Raw genomic sequence first — 20,487 nt, 5'->3', positions numbered from 1 at the left:
GGGGACGGAAGTGACAGGGAGCCTCGGAGTCCATGGAGTCTGAGGGCCTTGATCGTATGCGTTCGTTGAGTAGCATGTCCTTCTGTATAATACTCAGAACGTCCATGACCTCGTGGAAGGCAGTGTGGTTGTGTGTGGTGTGTGTGTATGTGTGTGTGTGTGTGTATGTGTGTGTGTGTGTGTGCGTACAGAGTGGGAGGTCAGATTTGGGGTCACAGCCCGTTTGAGAGACCGTGGCATCTCCTGTAAATGTCCTGACTGGGGATCAGTGGTTGGGAAGATGTTTCTATTATTCTCCTTCTCGTTCCCTGTCCCTTCTCATGGACAGAAAATAGTCATGCGAAGCAAACTCTCAGCTGTTTGCACGTCTGTGTTATCTGAAAGGAAAAGCTGCCCAGAGTCAAGTGTCTGAAAGATTTCCAAGCCTGCCTTTTTGTCCTTGAGGAGGAAGTGGTGTGGGCCCCCGTGTTTACTTTTGGTGACTTTGATTTGCAGGGAGTGTTTGGTTTTCTCTCATGGGGGAGGGGTCCGTGAGGATTGGCGGGGGGCGGGGGGGGGGGGGATGTGGGCTAAGGGGTGTGAGCGGCCTGTGAGTCAGGGAACTGTTTTGTAATGAGGGCTCCAGTTCTTCCTTGCTGGTCAGAAGATGGCTTTCCCCAGAGCCTCTCACGTCATTGGTATTGGCTTTTGGTTTTTGTCTCGGAGAATAGATGTTTATTAATCTTGACTTATAATCAGTGCCTGGTGCTGTAAGGCTGAAACCACGGTTTGCGCCATGTTTAGTTTTCAATCCCAGACTACCTCAGCAAAGGTGGCAGTAACCCTGGCACACCTCAGTGTCTAGGGGATAGAGACATATTACACAGTCTCCCTGGGGACTGTGCAGACTGCGGCTTTTCCACATGCCCAGCAGAATCTGGGATGCACGGATTTGCAGAGCCTGCGCTGAGGAAGATTGGAACATTCTCTTTTTGGTCCTGTGTTTTCACAAATGTCCTCGCGGAGAAGGCTGGAACAGAAGGAGGTAGCATGCTTATGCCTTTTGTGAATGGACCACACTGTCACTTCCTGTTAGGCTGGGTGGGGCATTGAGAGGCCATAGGAAGCAAGGCGGACCAAGAGCTGGCATGTCCGTATTTAATCAGATTACTAGCCCTTTTCCTCCTCGGCCACTAATTTTTTTCCTTACTCATTTTCAGCCAGCATTTATTTGGCAGCCTGCCAGGTGTCTTTTAAAGTTGATTCTAGCACGCATTGGGCATCTGCCTGGACCAATCCCAGTGTATTAACATGCTTCTGCCTTTGAGCTTGTGGCTCTGAGTTCAGGTTTGCTGTAGTAATGATGGCAGCAGTTTTCTCTGCCTTAGGTCGGGGCGAGGGGCACGTGGAAGTAAAGCTGTGTTGAGAAAAATTGGTGGTTTATATTTCTAATGAGTGCCTTTTTTTTTTCTTTTTTAGGAGACCACCAGAGTAGTCCAGCCTGTCCTTTTAGGGAAATTCATTGAGTATTTTGAGAACTATGACCCCAGCGACTCCGGGGCTCTGCATACAGCTTATGGCTACGCCGCGATCCTGTCGGCGTGCACGCTCCTCCTGGCCGTGTTGCACCACCTGTACTTTTACCACGTGCAGTGCGCCGGGATGAAGCTGAGAGTGGCCATGTGCCACATGATTTACCAGAAGGTAAGTGACGGTGACTTGGCCAAAGATGGGCTTCGCCTGAAGCCTCAGAAGGAGGTCTTCTGTAAATTAGATGTATGTAAATAAATTGGGTGTTGTGGCACGCGTGTATATTCCCAGTGCCATGGAAGCTGAAGCAGGAAGGTCACAAGTTCAAGGCCCTCTCAGACTGTCTGACTAGACCCAGTCATAAAACAGTTTAAACCACACTAGAGAAGCTTGCTCTTTGGATTGGGCTATAGAAATTAATATAATTATCATCATTTTCACCATTATTTTTAATTCTGCAAACTTTCCCAAAAGAACATGGAAGCCTCCTCTTGCTATCAGATGGTGGTTACTTATAATACCAGATGAGATAGTGAATTTATGGAGAATCTAGGTAAAAGATAAATGCAGAATTGGTTTTCAGTGTTTTCATAGATAAATCTCATAACTGCATCTATGAAATGTTCTTTTTTGGTGCTGTTTACTAAATTCTTCACTGATATAAAAATTGTCAGGGAAATGGGGTTCTCAGTATTAAACCCAGGAGAGAAGAGTCTCTGAAAAAGGAAGGTTTGTTTTTACACCAATTGTTTAATTACGTTAATTTTGTCAAGGTAAAGAGAAATGTAAGCCAAACCCATATTAAATACAGGGCATATTATAGTTGTGTGTCTTGGTATAACACATTTATCTTAAACTTAAGAAAAAGTATTTTTGGAGAAAACTTTAGTTTCCTTGTTGCTTGTCGCTCTGATTTTTGAATGTGTTTTATCTTGCTTCTGCTGAAGTTTAATGATGGGACCTGGTGTGATGTGCTCAGTGCCTTTTGTGTTGGGGAATGCCACATTCTTCTTGGTTTGCCCTGACTAACAGTTAGGAAGCATGCCACTAGGAAACAGCACCCGCCAGATGAGGGGTGTCAGGGTCTGGAGAACCCTCTCAGCGCCACGTGCCGATCTACCATGCTCTCTTGCTTTCCTGTTTTACATTAAACAAAGAAAGACATTTTTATATTATGTATTTTATTTTCCCTACATGTATCTACATACACAGAGACACACACACTTACACACAGATACACACACAGATACGCACACAGAGACACATATACACATACACACACAGATACTCACAGAGACACAGATAAACACACAGATACACATATATACAGACAGACAGACAGACACACACACAGACAATGCATATACACAGACACAGACAGACACACACAGACACACACATAGACACAGACCACACAGACACAGACAGACAGATATACACATACACACACCCGCGCGTGCTATATGCATAGCACCTCATTCCTGAAGACCCAGGCATTCTGCAGGAGCAATGAGTGTTCTTAATTGCTGAGACATTTCTCCAACTGCTTACTTCACTTTTCAGGGTTGAGTTGCCGTTTGGCGATGACATCAAATGATGGAAATTGCCCCATCGTTTACCTTTTTTATGGTCTATCTGGAACTTGCATGGATTCTCTCCAGCAAATACAGAGTACCTCCCACATCTCTTCCGTTGAGCAGTTTATTAATCTTGGGATTATGTGGTTCGTGGCGGCCTGGCGTCTTAGGATCTATTTTAGGCTCTTACATATACAATGTTTTCTTTGTGTGTGATGTGGAAATGGTAGTCATGTCTGTGGGGTGCAGTCAAGGGGGCTTCATCATCACCATCGTCACCGTCATCACGTCTGTGGCATCCTCGTCTATCATGCAGGAGAATATGGAAATTTCCCTACAGATTGTCTAGGTTTTAATCCTCCTAGCTGCCACTCAGTTCTCTCAGTACCTGGGAATTCTCGTTACCACTGTGCTATGGACACCACAATCACACCAGTCAGGTGTGAGGTGCCGCTCAGGTAACCAGAGCTCTTGCGCAGGTGACTCCACCTGTCTTTCCTCCGATTTCCTCTGCTAACACTTGGAGCTGGCCTTTGGGGAATCCGATCCAGCTTGGTAGATTGGCTTACCTGACTGTAAGTAAACGACTCCCTAAGGTATTAATATGTTGGTATGGTTATCCCAGAAGTGTTTCTGTGAAGTCCAGAGATTCAGCCTGAAACTCTAGGAGCGTGGGAAAGATGAATTTCCTCTGGCCTGCCTTGTGCTGGAGGTGTGCCTGCTCTGTGGGGCTGAAGCTGTCTGCGGTGAGCATCTGGAAGGCCCTTCTGCGGATGTTTGCGGCACATGCCCAGGCCCCATTGTCAATTCGTAGTCCCAGGAGAAATCAGTTTGGGTGGTATAAATGGAGCGATCATCAAACTCATCACTGTAGTTTGGTACTGATTGACCTTGTGAGACGGATCTTCTATTAAAATGGCTTGTTGGTCTGGAGAGATGGCTTGGTGGATGAAGTGTTTGATATGCAAGCATGAGGACCAGAATTTAGATCCTAGACCCCATATAAAGGCCAGGTAGCACGGAAGCCTGGCTTGTGTGTAATCTTAGCACTTAGGAGACGGAGACAGGAGAATTCTTGGCAAGTTTCCTAGTAAGACCTGTCAGATTGGTAGCTTTTGGGTTCACCAAGAGACCGTGACTCTACAAATAAAGCGGAGAAATTCACGAGGAGCCTTGCTGGTCTCCACATGTGTGTGCTTAGGCATCACACACACACACACACACACACACACACACACACACACACACACGATGAGATGACTTGTCACTTATTCACTGTCACAGCTTTAATAAAGTTGCACTAGCGTTGAAACACTGCACTTGCTCACTTGGGGAGTGAGTCTCTGCCACCTCCACCGAGAGACCCGTGTCCTTTCTTTACTAGTTGGCTGGGATGCAGAAGAAGGTGACTTGTCCAGCTTCAGGTGTCCTGGGGTTGGTTCTTTGGCTTCAGTGTGAGAGAGGGCCATGTTGAATGAAGATGGCTCTGCTAGTCAAGGTGCGAATGAGCAGAAGGCAGCTAGAGCCCTCCTTCCCTAGTGCCTTGTAGGTATGGGTCGCGCTCTCTCTCTGTCTCTCTGTCTCTCTCTCTCTCTGTCTCTCTCTCTGTCTCTCTCTCTGTCTCTCTCTCTCTCTCTCTCTCTCTCAAATCTTGGCTCAGGGGCTTTATGGGATTTAACTTAGCAAAGAACTGAAAGTCCACACTTTGAACATCCAGGATGATGGCCTCAACACTGACGTTCTGCACTTTCATTATGAAATACACAAGGCACAGAAAGTTTCTCCCTTCAGATCTCTGGCCCAGACTGTGGGTGGGTTTTCTGACTGTGTCCAGTTTGCAGAACCAGGGCAACAGGGACTGATTTCTGAGCTTTGAGAGGTGGATTTGCTCTGAATACCAAGCCAAGCTAAGGCTGTTGATTGCAGAATTTGTTGCTCCTGGTAGCAGACTTCCTCACAGCAGGATCTGCTCTGCATAGAACTGCTGGTCCTCACTGACTTTAGAGTTCCATAAGGAAGGATGGTGGGAGGGAGCTTGTTCCTGCTCCAGCTAAGGTGTTAGCTTCAGCGTCCCCTTGTAGGCCATCAGAGCTCTGTCTAAGGTGTTAACTCTGCAGACACTTCCGCTTCCAGATGTATTTAATGGTGCCGGTGCGGATTGAAAATATGGTAGTAGGCCTGCTCAGGGGGCCGGAAAAGGTGATTGACTGAGGTAGTGGGCCTGCTCAGGGGACCAGAAAAGGTGATTGGCTGAGGTAGTGGGCCTGCTCAGGGGACCGGAAATGGCGATTGGCTGAGGTAGTGGGCCTGCTCAGGGGACCAGAAAAGGTGATTGACTGAGGTAGTGGACCTGCTCAGGGGACCAGAAAAGGCGATTGGCTGAGGTAGTGGGCCTGCTCAGGGGACCAGAAAAGGCAATTGGCCGAGGTAGTGGGCCTGCTCAGGTGACCGGAAAAGGCGATTGGCTGAGGTAGTAGGCCTGCTCAGGGAACTGGGAAAAGGCAATTGACTGAAGTTATATTCATTATTCTCAGATCAGAGTTAATTTTGTTTTTATTTTTACACTAATTGTAGTTCAGTGTGGACTATACTGCCTTATATTTAGACAGCATGGAACTGCCAATCTTCAGGTACTTTGGCCTTCTCAAAGCTAGGCGTGGCATGTGGTTTGGCCTGATGTTTTGTCTGTTGGTCTGCAATTAGACCTTCTTTCTGAGGTTGTGTAGGGAGGACCTTGAGGGTACTGTCAGAGGGAATCCATGTGGTGTTTATCGTAAGTGGTACCTCGGCCAGACTTGCTGTTCTCACGGTATTAACATTTGCCAGAACGAGCTGGAGCTTTGTGCTAGTTTAATATTTTTCTTCTAAATCATTTATTATTTTATTTCTAATATGAACTTTCATTTGATGTGGGTGTTTTATGGGGGCAAACTGTCAGTCTTCCAACCTACTAAGAAAGAGCTAATTTCTGTGGTTGAACACCCAAATCAGCAAGGTGCGGAGTCATTTTTTCAAATGGAGATTACTGCTTCAGCATCCGGAATGGCATGACAGGCAGCTGCATTGTGTTGTCAGGTGACTCAGTGGCCCTGCGAGGTGTCTTGTGACCCGGGAGAGGGTCCTGCATGTAGTTCAGTGGTCCCTTGTGCTGGGTATTGGATTCTTGTGGGGGGATCTTTAAGCCTACCCTGATGCTGTCTCCTACCTGTAGAGGTTCTCGTTTAATTGTTAAAGGGGGCGTTTTTTAAATCACCCAGATAATACTCGTAAGCCTTGCGTGCATGTTCATCTTAACTTTCCAGCACACAATGGTGGTAGCCTGTGCTTACAGGTGTATCCTCAGCGGTCGATGGCACCATGGGATTGCGGGCACACGTCACTCGCTGGAGGCCTGGCACTCAACATAGGAGTCTATTCATAGTTATGTTCTTCACTGAGGCAGTGCTGCCCTGTGCATTGTGGGATGCCAGACATGAGTCCTTTATCTCTGGGATCAGCCTGCACAGTGCCTGTTTTTCTGATCTGCAAACATTGGCCTCACAACCAACCATCCCTCTTTTGTTGTTGTTTATGGTGGAGCCAGAGGTGTGGCCGTTGCAATGTGGTTTTGATAACCTGGCTGTTTGCAAGCTGCCGAGGCTGAGCTGGAAGTCTGTGTCAGGGTAGAGTATGGCGGCACGACCTGTTGGGCAGAGTTCTTACCTTCTTTGTTGAGCAGACAGAGGGCGGGCGATGCCGTGTGTTAGAAGAGAGTCCACGGGTTTCATCTTGAGTCACGTGTGTTTAATAAAATAGCCCCTGGGACCACCTTTGGCCTCCTATTAGTACAAGGAAAGGTCTCATAAATCTGTATATATTGGATTTGTGTCCCAGGGAATGTTTGGGGCATGTTGTCATAGAGGATGTCAGAGAGTAGAGAGTTGAGGGTCATGTGGGGACAGATGTGGCTTCTTTGAAAGGGAAAGTATGATATGAACTCTGTATTACTTTATCTGTGTACATGCTGAAGTCACAGAATGATGTTACAGATGTCTCCGTAGTAAAATTGCTTCAACTGATCTGAAATGAATTTCTATCCTCTTTTTTTTTTTTTTATGACAAGGTTTCTTTGTGTAACAGTCCTGGCTGTTCTGGAACTAGCTCGTGTAGACCAGGCTGGCCTTGAACTCACAAAGATCAGCCTGCCTCTGCCTCCTGAGTGCTGGGATTAAAGGCGTGCGCCACCGCCTTGCCTCTTCCTTGCTGCACACCACGCCCCCATGATTGTGCTCTGTGCGCTAGAACCCAGTTCGCGAGCTTCGCGCAAAGGGCTGGAGGTTGAGAATACAGATGCAGAGACAGACCGACACGCAGACCTTTAAACACTGATACCAAAAGCCCCAAGAATGCTCCTTTACTGTGTTCAGGGGCAGATTATATAGAGATAGCCACGCCCCAGCCAAACCCACCAGAAACCACTCTCCTGCCATCAGGAACGCCTGAGGGACTCGTGCTCAGAGCAGCTGTAGGCACTCAGATCAGGGGAAAACAAGTTGTTTACAAGAAATTCAGGATCTGGGGTCTCACTGCTCCCAACACTTCCTGTTTTTTTTTTTAGTTTAGGGTTTATAGTGGGTATTTTTTTTCCTTTGATGTCTTGAAAAGTAATTGGTTTGTTTTCAGAATATTTAAACTATAGAAGTTAGAAGTCATGGTATAATACATGGAACATGAAATGGGTCATTCCAAATACAGTTCATCCATACCAGTTACACTCACCTTATTCTGTAGCCACCACTGCTATGGCTTCTGGAATCCATTTCCTCTCACACAACCAAATCTCTGTAGCCTTAATTACCGACTGTTATTTCAATCCCCACCTGGTCCTTAGCAACTACTGTCCTATCATTTCCATCCCTACCTGGTCCTTAGCAACTACTATCCTATCATTTCCATCCCCTCCTGGTCCTTAGCAACCATCATTTGTTGACAGAAGTTTCTGTCCCGCTGGTCCCGCAGCCATTCAGCCAAAAGAAATACAGGGGTCTACTACATTAATTATGAACTGGTTGGCTTATTAACTCTGGCTTCCTATTAACTAATTCTTACATCTTAAATTGGCCAATTATTCCTGTCTGTGTTAGCCACGTGGCCTGGTACCTTTATCAGTAAGATGTTCTCATCTTTCTTCCTCTGCATCTGGATGCTGACTTCAGACTGAGCCTTTCCTCTTTCCAGAATTCTCCTGTTCTCATTGCCCCGCCTCTACTTCCTGCCTGACTGCCCCAGCTATACTTCTTGCCTGGCTACTGACCAACCAGCATTTTATTAAAATACAAGTGACAGATCTTTGCAAAGTACAAGACCATTGTCCCATACCAATCATCCTATTATTTCTATCCCCTCCTAGTCCCCAGCAACCACCACCCTATCATTTCCATCCCCTCTTGGTCCCTAGCAACTATCATCCTATCATTCCATCCCCTCCTGGTCCCTAGCAACCATCATCCTATCATTTCCATCCTCTCTTGGTCCCTAGCAACCATCATCCTATCATTTCCATCCCCTTCTAGTCCCCAGCAACCATTATCCTATCATTTCCATCCCTTCCTGGTCCCCAGCAACCATCATCCTATCAATTCCACCCCCTCCTGGTCCCTGCAACCATCATCCTATCATTTCCATCCCCTCCTGGTCCCTAGCAACCATCATCCTATCATTTCCATCCCTTCCTGGTCCCCAGCAACCATCACACTATCATTTCCATCACCTCCTGGTCCCCAGCAACCACCATCCCAATTTCTAGCTCTATAAACTGCACCACTGTGAACACCTCATTGAAGTGGACTCCTGCAGTGTTTCACCTTTTACAGTTGGTCTCCATCCCTTTAAACGACAAGATTGAGACTCTAGTTCTGAGTTCCAGTGAAGGAAATGACAGAGTAGCCAGGTCATCATTGTGACAACGTCGCTTTCCCTGTCTGCTTCCAGCTCTGAGAATGCATCAGCTTGGCTGTTTTTATGGCCCGTCTCCTCTGCAGTCCCTCAGGGACCTATTAGTAATAAGCAGAGTAGAGTCATTGTCTCTGTCCCCATCTCTTGGAGGGTGCAGATGGTGGCTTACAACTGCTCCTTGATTTGCTTACCTTTCCAGCCAAATGAATAGGGAAATGTTGGATTTGGAAGTAGGAACTTGATAATGGCCATGTTCCCCACAGTGGGCAACCTGTGCTGGCCCCTTTCTCCTCATGCCTTGTTCTTTTTTCATGGAGAAAGTCAAGAATTGATGCTTCTGAGACATTTGGTACATTGTACATCCCTTAAACTACATGACCTTAAGTATTTTTTCCCCCTCCTCATGGCAGAAGGCATGCTATGTAAGGATTTAATACTCACAGGTCTCTTCAAAACTTCAAAAGTGGCGTTGGGGAAAAGGAATGAGCGATATTTAATATTGCAATATTAAAACATCTGCAGTGTTGTCATGGTTGGTGACCAGCCACCTGCTCAAGGCTGATACTTTGGTAAACATACAACCTTAGGATGAAAAGTAAAATTGCATTTGTAAAATACTTTTTAAAAATTTAAATTGTATGCTCAGACATGTGCACACATTCAAGTGTGCATGCATACACACACACACACACACACACACACACACTCTACAATGCATGTTTGAAGGTTAGGACAATTTTTGGGATTCTATATTCTTCCTTCCATCTTTGGGTCCCAGAGATTGAACTTAGGAGGTCAAGCTAAACGACCTCTCAGGCCCAGTATTTTCCTTTTGATTAATTTTCAGTAACGTTATATGCCGTGATGCATCGGGAGATGTCATATTGCTCTTCCCTTTGCTCTTTTGACATGAATGAAGGCACATAATGAAAAAAAAAAACCAAATAACTCCATAGTCAAAAGTTACTGTATAGCTGTTGTAAAGGACTTGGTGCTTGCATGTAAATTTTTGCTATTGAATATGCCATTTTCTGGAATATAAATTGTAAGGTTTTTTTTTTTTTAGTTTTATATTTTAGAGACAAATCAGGAAAATATAAAAGGAATTTGAGAAGTTTGTCTTTTTGTCCCTCCCCTGAGAGGCAGGCTATGGTTTGGGTCTCACCGACATTATTGCTTTGGGCTTTGCACACTGTTTTCTATCAGCTTAGCTTCACTCCCTGGTGTGGTCCCTCTTTCTCTCTCCCCCCCCACTCAGAGGGGCTTCTCTTCAGACAAAGGAGTTGCTGGCAGAAGGAGCTTTGTGCGATGTCTTTCAGTTATCTTGTAGGGAAGTGACCCTGCTTTGAGAAGACCGCCAATGAATTGCACGCCGTAGGCTTTTCCGTGGCATTATTCGTAGAGCTGGTTATGGGGTGTGGGTCTCCTAGAGCTCTAGGCTGGCGACTCTTACTCATCATAGCACCTCTTTTCAGTTCATAATAAAGTTTTCTACAATGTCTCCAAGTACCAAGGACCCCTGAGGACCCCTGAAATGCGGTGTTTGCGTCTGTTGTCTTTACCAACCGTCCAGTGGTTGTTGGCCTTGGTTGGCCATGCTCTGACCCCAGCTACAGAAACACTAGGCCTTCCAAGGCTTTAGAGAGATCAACCTCAGCAACTCTGGACTTTGAGCGAGCCTAATTTCTTTCCTGCAGGGGGTGAGGTGAGGGTGTGTGGGGCTTATGATGAATTTGACTGTCTTGTGTTTTTGTGTGTGCTTTACTCTTAGCGTGATCTCAGAACACAGATCTCAGGGTCCTCCTCAAATGGAGATAAATGGGTTCACATGGTGTGTACAGGGCCAGACAGACCTGTCTAGTCAACTCTGGGCCTGTTGGATAACATTTGAGATACAGAAGGGGAGTGGAGGGGAAGCTGTTGGTCCATTGGGTGGATGACTATCACACCCTCCAAGGATAGGTTTGGTAGCCTGGACAGGTTTTCTTTTTATCTAAAAATAAACAAAATAGAAGGAAACCCCCAAGGCAGCTGGATTATTAGGTTGTGGAAAACATCAAGCTGTTGGTTTTGTTTGCACTTTCTCATTTCCTTGAATCAGTTTCCCTCTACAGAGTGAGAGGGAGCAAGGCTGACCATGGGCAGCCACTGTGTTCATACTGCGGGAGGATACTGGCTAGTTCTTGGGTTCTCTCTTTGAAAAGCAGCACAACCGTTGTTAGAAGGTGCAACCATGAAGAAGTGTAACGCATCGTTCAGCATCTCTAGCCAATGGTGTTGGAAGGATGCAGGTGGCGTTCTGCTTCAGCTAGAGGAGCACGCTCACCATAGTTTGTACCCACCTGTTGCAGTAGTGCCTCACTTACCTGGATGCCACATTATCTGACCACCTGGGGTAGGGTCATGAACTCTAAGGTGTTTACACTGAGCTATTCCACTCTGCCTTGACCTGCTGTCTCAAAGGAATAGTAAGTGATGGGAGATTAGTGTGATGTCAGTCTGTAGGGCAGCTGTCAACCTGATAACAAGGGACAAGAGAGAATCCACACACACGGGCGTCAGGCACTTTGGGAGTAACCTCACACGGAGGGCTGTTGACACTGGCAGCGAATCTGCAGTTTGACCAGTAGTTCGCACCCCTGATCCAGCAGGAGTACTAGTGTGGAGTTTTGAGGAGGTTTCTGTTGAGATGATGGTTGGATTCTCTATCACTTATGTGCCTTGTCCTGCAGCAAGTGCCCAACTAGAGCAGCGTAGGAAGGGAGCAGCTCACGCAGTCCATCAGGATAGGAAGACACACTGTGGTGCATGGAAGGGGGTTCTCTTCTGCTCACAGAGTCCATCGTGATGGGAAGACATGCTGAGATCCGTGGAAGGGAGGTTCTCTTCTGCTCATGGGGTCCATCATGATGGTCACGTACATTGCCACTCAGGGGACAGAGAGATGGGTCCCAGCTCAGTCAGTTCTCTCCTTTTTCTGCAGTCAGGACCACAGACCATGGGATGGTGCCACTCACGTAGAGGGTGTGCCACAGACCATGGGATGGTGCCACTCACGTAGAGGGTGTGCCACAGACCATGGGATGGTGCCACTCACGTGGAGGGTGTGCCACAGACCATGGGATGGTGCCACTCACGTGGAGGGTGTCTCACATCTGTTGCCCTAAAGTAGACAATCTAGCACAGACAACAAGCTGGTTGTCAGTTTCCGTAAATAATTCTGTCAGTCAAGACTCATCCTCACAGATTGCTAAGGTGAAAGCATGTTCCTTCTTCCAGTCACGTCCATGGAGGTGAGGACCGGGGTTTCTGTCCTGCCCAAACTGATACATGGTGGTAGTTACATGTGCATCTTCGGGTTTTATGTTTCCTATTTACTGATGAAAATAATCCGGATAAGAAAAATAGTTTATCAAATGAGTGGGAGATACTGTTGCTTTTTAATTTTTTTAAAAAAATTATTTTTATTTATATGTATAGCTGTGTGCCTACTTGTCTTTATGGTACCTCATACATGCAAGTGCCCTCAGAGGCCTAAAGAGGGCATTGCATCCCCTAGAGCTAGCATTGATGGTGGTTATGAGTTAGCCCAGGAACAGAACCTTATTCCTCTGCAAGACTGTGTGAAAATGTATTACTGTGATGTGATGGCGGTGTAATAAAAAGCTCAGTGGCCAATAGCTAGGCAGGAGGTATAGGCGGGACATCTGGGCAGAGAGCGAACTCTGGGAAGAAGAAAGGTGGAATCTCCAGCCAGCCCCGGAGGAAGCAGGACGAGTACAGAGGTGAGGTGACGAGCCTTGTGGAAGAGCATAGATTAAAAAACAGGAGTTAATTTAACTTGTAGGAATGAGTTAGGAGCTTTCATAATTAACAAGTCTCCGTGTTACTTCAAGCAGCAAGTGCCATCAGTCACGTGTGTGTGTGAGGTCAGAGGATGGCTGGAGTAGGTTCTTCCCTTCTGTCACATGGGTGCTCACGATGGAGGTCAGGTCCTCATCTTGGAGTGAGAGCGCCTGCCCACTGAGCTGTCTCCTGGGCCCACGTCCTGCTTCTCATAAGGATGGCCATCAAGCTTCTAAGCATGGTCTTTCCGCTTTGTTCCTTGATGGTCACTGAGGTTCCTGGGTGTGCAGAGCAAATTGGGAATTCTAGTCTTTCTTTTCCCTCCCTCCCTCCCTCCCTCCTTCCCTCCCTCCCTCCACCCTCCCTTCCTTCCCAGTGCTGAGATCTAACCCAAGCCCTGAACAGGACAGGAAGGTGTTGTATCATTGAGCCAAGGCTCAGGGCCTCTCCATTCCTATTCCTGCAGACAGAAGTTCTTATTTTTTTTTTTAACCTGTTCTTCAGGACTCCAACTTAGACCACATGGCAATCTCCCGCAGAGAGCTTGTTCTTATCTTTCACGCTTGCCTCCTCTCCCAGGTCCTTGTTTGATCTTCCCATGGTAAACTATAGAAATAAATCTTGTCATACCAGATTCATGGGAGGCTAAAGCAGCTGTCGCACGTTCAAGGCCAGATGGGGCAACTCAGTGAGATCTTATCTCAAAAGAGCAAATAAAATGGAGGTTTAGGAACACAAGTCAACCATAGAGAGCTTGCCTAACATGTGAGGCTCTAGGTTAGAGCTCCTTAGGTAGCCTCCCCCCAAACATCAGTTACTCTGGAAACGGACCAGTCGAAATGATCTGCTGTTAATGTTAGTTAGTATTTTTTTTTAAAACACAATTCAGATGTTGTACATTTTCAAGTCTAGAGTTCTGCTTGTTTCTTTTTGATGGTGTCCATTTCTCTCCTACAATTATCTATCTATTTATTGTTCTATATTTCTTTGCTAATTCCACAAGTTGGATATGTGTCTCTTTGTATTGATACCCTATGATTGCCTGTGTAACAATCGCTCTACCATGTTGAGGCAGGAGTGACGTGGTGTAAAGAGTCTGGATTTCCTGGTGTTGGTTTCTGTTTCTGAGGTTGGTCCTACCAGCATGGTTTTGTCTGTCTCTGTGTATCTCAGCTGTAGGGCAGCTATTTCCATTCTGAACTCAGTCCAAGGACCTGGCTGACTCTCTAGACAGATCTTTATCACCAATACACGGCCTTCCTGGCATCGTTATTGAATGACTGAGGCTGTCAGGAAGAAGCCTATGCTCCGCCTGGGCAGGACCCTGGCGTTTCCAAGCCATGCTGACCTCAGACTCTAATCAGGCACTCAGCCCTGCCCCTGGACAGGCAAGGCTTCTGCACAGTGCCTTTGCCAACTCCCCTCAGAAAACTCTGGGCCTTTGCTCTGTGGCTGTGACCCACAAATTCCAGGCGTTTCTCCCTCTCAGTGGGCATCTTCTTGCCTTGGGTGGGGGAAACGTGCTCCTCTTGGGCTGAAATCCAGGTGAGTCCTGAGCTACTCCTGAGTTTCCTTCCCTCAGGGCTCACAGTCCTTGCAGGGCCTGCGGTCAGAGCCTGGGGACAGCTGCTTCCTGTGCTGTCCAGCCTGGTGGCTGTACAGTGGAGGGCAAGGCCAACAGACCAGCACCAAGTAATTACTCTTTCATGACGGAGGCCAGAAGTCTGTCAGTCGTGTTTGTGAACCGCCTTCCTCACTGATTATGTATTTTTTTCTCATCCAACTGTAGTGTGACAAAGTTTTAAGAACAAAACACTAATTTTAGGATTGATCTCATAGTTACGGTTAACTTCTGGTAACTTCTGATAGAGCCCACATGTTCAAACGTCCACAGCTTGGGCCTTCATTCCCTGAGCTACAGATGTGGTGGGTGCGAAGGAGCCCTGCACACTCGTGGGTCTTGTTTTTCACACAGATTGCCGCGTGTCTCAGACTGTTGCTCTCTGCTCACGGGGTCTGTGAATGGTCAGTCAAGCTGCATGCGGTCGTTCTGACTTATTTTATGAGCAATTTAGGGTTAGAGTATAGTATGTGTTTTCTCATTTTATTATTTATTCATTCATTGATTCAGGCTGCGTGTGTGTGTGTGTGTGTGTGTGTGTGTGTGTATGTGCATGAAGCTCTGACTTTCTAGCTCAGTTTGGTTTCTTACTCAGCCTTCCAGCTCTTTCTTCCTGATCACTGGGATTGCAGGCATTGGGGCCAAGGCCTGGTTGTCTTCTTACTTGAACTATTAGAATCAGATATCTACACTGTCTGTGCTTTAATCCCAGCACTTGGGATGCAGAGGCAGGTGGATCTCTGAGTTCAAGGTCAGCCTGGCTTACATAGTGAGTTCCAGGACAGCCAGTGGTACGTAGAAAATCCCTGTCTTGAAATAACAAAATAAAATAAAATGAAATTAGGTATTAAAATCCAATTCTCTTAAAATATTCTGTATATTTTCAGCATTTGGGATTGGTACATGCGAAAGTAAGTGCAGGTGCTGAAAATATTTCCAAGTAGCATCACGTGAGACCCCGTGAACATACACTTTTCTGTTTTCTGTGCTGGATAGAGTATCTTTATGGGATGCAACTCTTCACTTTGCCTATTTATTCCAGGCACTTCGTTTAAGTAATGTGGCCATGGGGAAGACAACCACGGGCCAAATAGTCAACCTGCTGTCCAACGATGTCAACAAATTTGACCAAGTAGGTTCCATCTCTGTTAGTTCCTACCCTAATTTCTTTCCTCTTTAACCTGCTGGAATGTGAGGGTTTTGGTGTAGACTATGATTCTGTAGAGTATGTAGTACAGGCACTTTGACACTATACCTCACATCTGTGTGCAGCATAGATGTAGTAAGATGTGTTTATATTGTAGAGTCTTGTGGCAATATTTTGTTTGTGCTTTAACAAATAAAGCTTGCCTGAAGATCAGAGTGCAGAGTTAGCCACACTAGTTAGTCATAGAGGCCAGGCAATGGTGGCACACACCTTTAATCCTAGTACTCAAGAGGCAGAGACCTACGGATTCAGTGAGTTCAAGGCCACCCTGGGCTACACTAGATTGACCCAATCTAAAAGAGAAACAGAGCCAAGTGGTGGTGGCTCACACTTTTAATCCCAATACTTGGGAGTCACATACTTTTAATCCCGGCACTAGGGAGGTAGAGATAGGGAGTAATATGACTGGACAGAGAGAGGAATATAAGGCGGGAGGAGACAGGAGCTCAGGATTTATTCTAAGGTTTCATAGAAAAGTCGATCAGTCTGAGGGCTTGTAGAGACAGGATCTTGCCCCCTTCTGTCAGAGGATGTGGTAGAGCTAACAACGAGGGGCTGGCTGCTCTGCTTCTCTGATTTTTTAGCTTTCCAATACCTGACTCTGGGTTTTTATTAACACCCATTAGAATTCACGCTGCAGAGTCCAGTTTTGTTTTTGTGATGTTGCCCGCTGCACCCCTGTAATCAGACTTGGTTAATGCACTAATAGTCCTGAGTTACTGTCCACACTGTACCCCTCCTTACCCACATGGCCGTAGAGCAGCCCGCCAATTGTCTTTCTCCTTTCCTAGAGGTCCAAGTTGTGGAGGGTTGAAGTGTCCAGTGCCACCCTCTCCGCGGGGCACCTGGCACGTAGGAACACTTTGCTACGTCATACCACATAGGTGATCCCTAACTAGAAACTGCAACGTTCTCGCCCCACGCCCATTTTTCTATACCTACTTATCCATTGGTCACAAGGCCTAGAACATTCTCCTCTGATCTGTACTGTAGTCATCCCCTTTTCAGATTTTCACAGACTTCACTTAGAGTTGGGGATAAGCAAGATACACTGCCTTAGGAACTTGGTCCTCCTGTTCAGGGTTTCCACACACAAGCAGTGGCTGCAGCGTGTGGTGGGCACCATAGTGCGGGCTTTTCTGAGGTGTTGGGGAGATCCGGGGGAGATGGGGTTCAGTTATGTGGCAGACAGCTTTCTGGGGAATGCTACTCTCATACACGAGCGAGAAAAACATTGGGATCCTTTCTGGGATGGTGCAGTTCAAGGCACCCTATATATATCAGGGCCCACGGTCTACTGTCTGTTTTGCCAGAGCTGCCTCTTCTGCAGAGGATACTTGCAGTTTGGCCTCAGCAGCTTTAAAACCACTGGGATCACTTTTTTTTTTTTATTTTGAGTACAAAGTTTTTGACATGTTTTATTGGCAGTTTTGTTTGATTGGCAGTTCTAAGAACATGTTGGCTTTGTATCCGCAGGTAACAATCTTCTTGCACTTTCTGTGGGCGGGTCCGCTGCAGGCCATTGCTGTAACCGTCCTTCTCTGGATGGAAATTGGCATCTCCTGCCTAGCTGGCATGGCTGTTCTGGTTATTCTTCTGCCTCTGCAAAGCTGTATTGGGAAGCTGTTCTCGTCGCTGCGGTAAGAGGAATGCCAGACTGAAAATGTTTGGACATGCACCTGTCTGAGACTGCTGCCCAGATACAAGATAAACACTTCTTAGCTTGCCTGCTCTACATAGGCAGACTCATTCTGGGAATACTCCAGCCACGACCTGAAGGCTGGTCTTGAAAGGCAGAGGTGAAGGCCTAGGCTGGCTGCTCCCAATGGGCTTTTCAGGGTAGCCTCTTAAAGAGTATCCTCACTCTAACTTACATGTGTGATGTTAGTTAAACATTCAGCAATAGTAAATTCAAGTATCTTATTTTTGTATATCTTGTTACATCTGTCTGTCTGTCTGTCTGTCTGTCTGCCTGTGTCTATCTTTCTATTATCTATCATCTTTCTTTCTTTCTTTCTTTCTACTATCTTTCTGTCATTTATCTATCTTTCTTTCTATCATCTATCTGTCTATCATCTACTTACTTATTACCTATCTTCCTTCCTTCCTTCCTTCCTTCCTTGCTATCATCTATCTGTCCATCCATCCATCATCCATCTTTGTATGTATGTATCTGTCTGTCTGTCTGTCTGTTATGTGTCTACGAGGAGGGTACACATGTGCCTAAGCATGTGTAAAGGTCCGAGGCAATTTCTCGAAGTCTTTCTCTTCTTCTGCCATGTCAATCCCGGGTTTAGAACTCAGACCATCATGCTTGGCAGCAAGGGATCTTACCAGCTGAGCCGACTCACTGTCCCAATCCAGATGTTACGGGGCTGCTCTCACATATGAGCATGTACTTAATTGTTTTTACCTCAGTATTTCCACTGAATCACAAGCTCATAGGGTGGGGTCAGTCTCAGTAGAACCCTTCCAAAGCCTCACTGTTCCAGAGCGTGTGTGTCAGAAACACGGCTGCTAACGAAAGCCTAAAAGATGATAGAGTGACCTTGACCTGAAGCAGGCACCAAGAATCAAAGCAAGTCTCCATTAAGGTGTTCGGATTTGGGATGGGGCGGGGTGGGTGTGCTGTGTTGTTTGATGGCTTCGGGCTCTCTTCTTCTCCATTGACTGTCCTCTCTTTCGCGAGAAACCCAGTTCTTTGCTCCTGCACTGTGAGCGTCTATTGCTCTCTCCTCTCCTGGTGGGATGAACAAGGGTCTGTGTCCTCTGCCTCGCAGCTTTCGTTCCTGTCTTGTTCCACTTCTGTCAACTATGTCCGTGTCAAGCTTGATGCTCGTCGTCCTCACCTCCCACCCTGGGTGCCCCTCAGGGAACTGAATGGTGGTTGTATCAGGACTCATGTTTGGGTTTTCCTCAGTAAACACTGACACACATAGTTGGCCGAAATGGCTGATCTCTCATGAGGCCTTCTGTTTGTGCTGTGATTAGGATCCACCTGTGTTGTAGGAACACAAGAGCTGTAGGGCCACCTTTGGCCTTGGGTCCCTGTCTGTGCCTATGATGGATATACACAGGTGGGCTACCTTCGCTGTGTCTCATCTGTCACATGCGTCCCCCTCAGGAGTAAGACCGCAGCTTTCACGGATGCCAGGATCAGGACCATGAATGAAGTCATCACAGGCATGAGGATAATAAAAATGTACGCCTGGGAGACGTCGTTTGCCGACCTGATTACCAAACTGAGGAAGTAAGTCTTGGTGTGGGCTGTGCCGTATTTTGCACTTTTCCATTTCCTAATTTTACCGAATGAATTTTGTTCCCTTGATAACTCAGATATGATATGTGTCATCTTGCATGTGGCAGCAATGTTATGTATGTAACATTCTTGAATGTCATTTTAACTTGGGCTTCTAGGTACCATTGTTTTCAGGCACCAGCCACATTTCGTATTCTCTCCCTGTGTCTGTCTCAGTCTTTCTCATTCTTGTTTAGTTTTGATGGTGCTGGGAATTGAACCCAAAAGTTTGCATGTTTTAGGCAAGCATTGTAACATATACCACTAAGCTACATGCCCAGTCTTCAAATGCATGTCTTATGTGCTTCTTGCTAATGATAAAATGGAAGTTCAAATATTTTTTAGTGCTTTAAATTTTCTATACATATTGATTTCAAGATGCAAGAATTTTAGAAAATCACATTTAAAATAAAGCTCTACTGATGTCCGCGCACTGGGAGGGTGATGGAGACCAAGCATCCCTGTATCGAACCAGACTTGAAGAACAGGTGTAGAAGAAATTTCTGTCCTGCCTAGTCCCACAGCCATTCACTCTCAGTGAAATACACAGAGGCTTATATTAATTATAAACAGTTTGGACCGTACGCTCAGGCTTATTACTAACTCGCTCTTACAACTTAAATTAACCCATAATTCTTGTCTATTTTTAGCCACGTGACTTGGTACCTTTTCTCAGTGAGGTATTCTCACCTTGCTTTCTCTGCATCTGGCTGGTGACTGCGTCTCTGCCTTTCCTCTTCCCAGAATTCTCTTAGTCTGGTCGCTCCACCTATACTTCCTGTCTGGCTGCTGGCCAATCAGCGTTTTATTAAACTAATATGAGTGACAAATCTTTACAGTGTACAAGAGCATCCTCCCACAGTAAATGGTTGTTATTCCTTCCAGTGACTATTATGGAAATATCATTCATTTTGTTCATTTCAAACATTTGTTTATTTTTGCATACTCTGGCATAGGACTTTATAACCTCTGGTATCCCTGGACACCTGAAATACCCTCTTAGGTAGAGATGTCTTCTGTCCCTTGTCTGTGGCTTCTGCCAAGGATCGCACACTCTAGCACTCTTCTTCTCCGTGCCCCATGAAGCTCCATACCAGCTATTTCTGTCTCTAGTTCTGGACGAAATCTCTCAGTTTTAGGGGTGCAGTTCTCCTGAGCTCATGGAGAGGAAAGGCTGTGTCTCATCCATCCTTAGATCACCTGCAAGGTCTTTGACCCAGGACTTAACCTTTAGATATGCTAGCTGAATGCATCTGTTTGAGTTTTTGGTAAAAATCAACTCACAGTGACCCAAACTGTTCTCCTGCACCTCTAGCAGTGTTTGGTTGGATGAGCTAGTGGTTTGTGTCCCGTGTGGTTTTAATGAAGCTTTCCTCGAGTATGTGTTCACCACTGTTTCTGTAATGTCACAGGACATTTAAAAATTATTTATTACACGTGTGCGTGTTTACACGTGTGTAGGTATGTGTGTACATGTGTTTACATGCATGGGCAG

At 46.2% G+C, this 20,487-nt stretch overlaps 1 protein-coding gene across 3 annotated transcripts in view; it reads left to right on the top strand.

Moving 5' to 3' along the window:
- The window catches only part of Abcc4 (ATP binding cassette subfamily C member 4), a 203,061-nt gene that overhangs the window by 42,654 nt on the left and 139,920 nt on the right, over positions 1-20,487 (top strand). For all 3 annotated transcript variants that reach the window (XM_041672868.1, XM_041672857.1, XM_041672877.1), the window contains exons 4-7: positions 1,459-1,683; positions 15,530-15,619; positions 17,171-17,334; positions 18,819-18,944. In XM_041672868.1, the coding sequence (XP_041528802.1) occupies positions 1,459-1,683; positions 15,530-15,619; positions 17,171-17,334; positions 18,819-18,944 (605 nt within the window). The remainder of the gene's footprint in view (positions 1-1,458; positions 1,684-15,529; positions 15,620-17,170; positions 17,335-18,818; positions 18,945-20,487) is intronic.

The sequence above is a fragment of the Microtus oregoni genome, unplaced genomic scaffold (assembly GCF_018167655.1).
Source record: "Microtus oregoni isolate MIOR12 unplaced genomic scaffold, Mior012 000001F_ref0000356, whole genome shotgun sequence".
NCBI classification, from domain to species: Eukaryota; Metazoa; Chordata; class Mammalia; order Rodentia; family Cricetidae; genus Microtus; species Microtus oregoni.
Note: the sequence above shows the minus strand (reverse complement) of the source record. Positions and strands in the feature narration are given on the sequence as shown.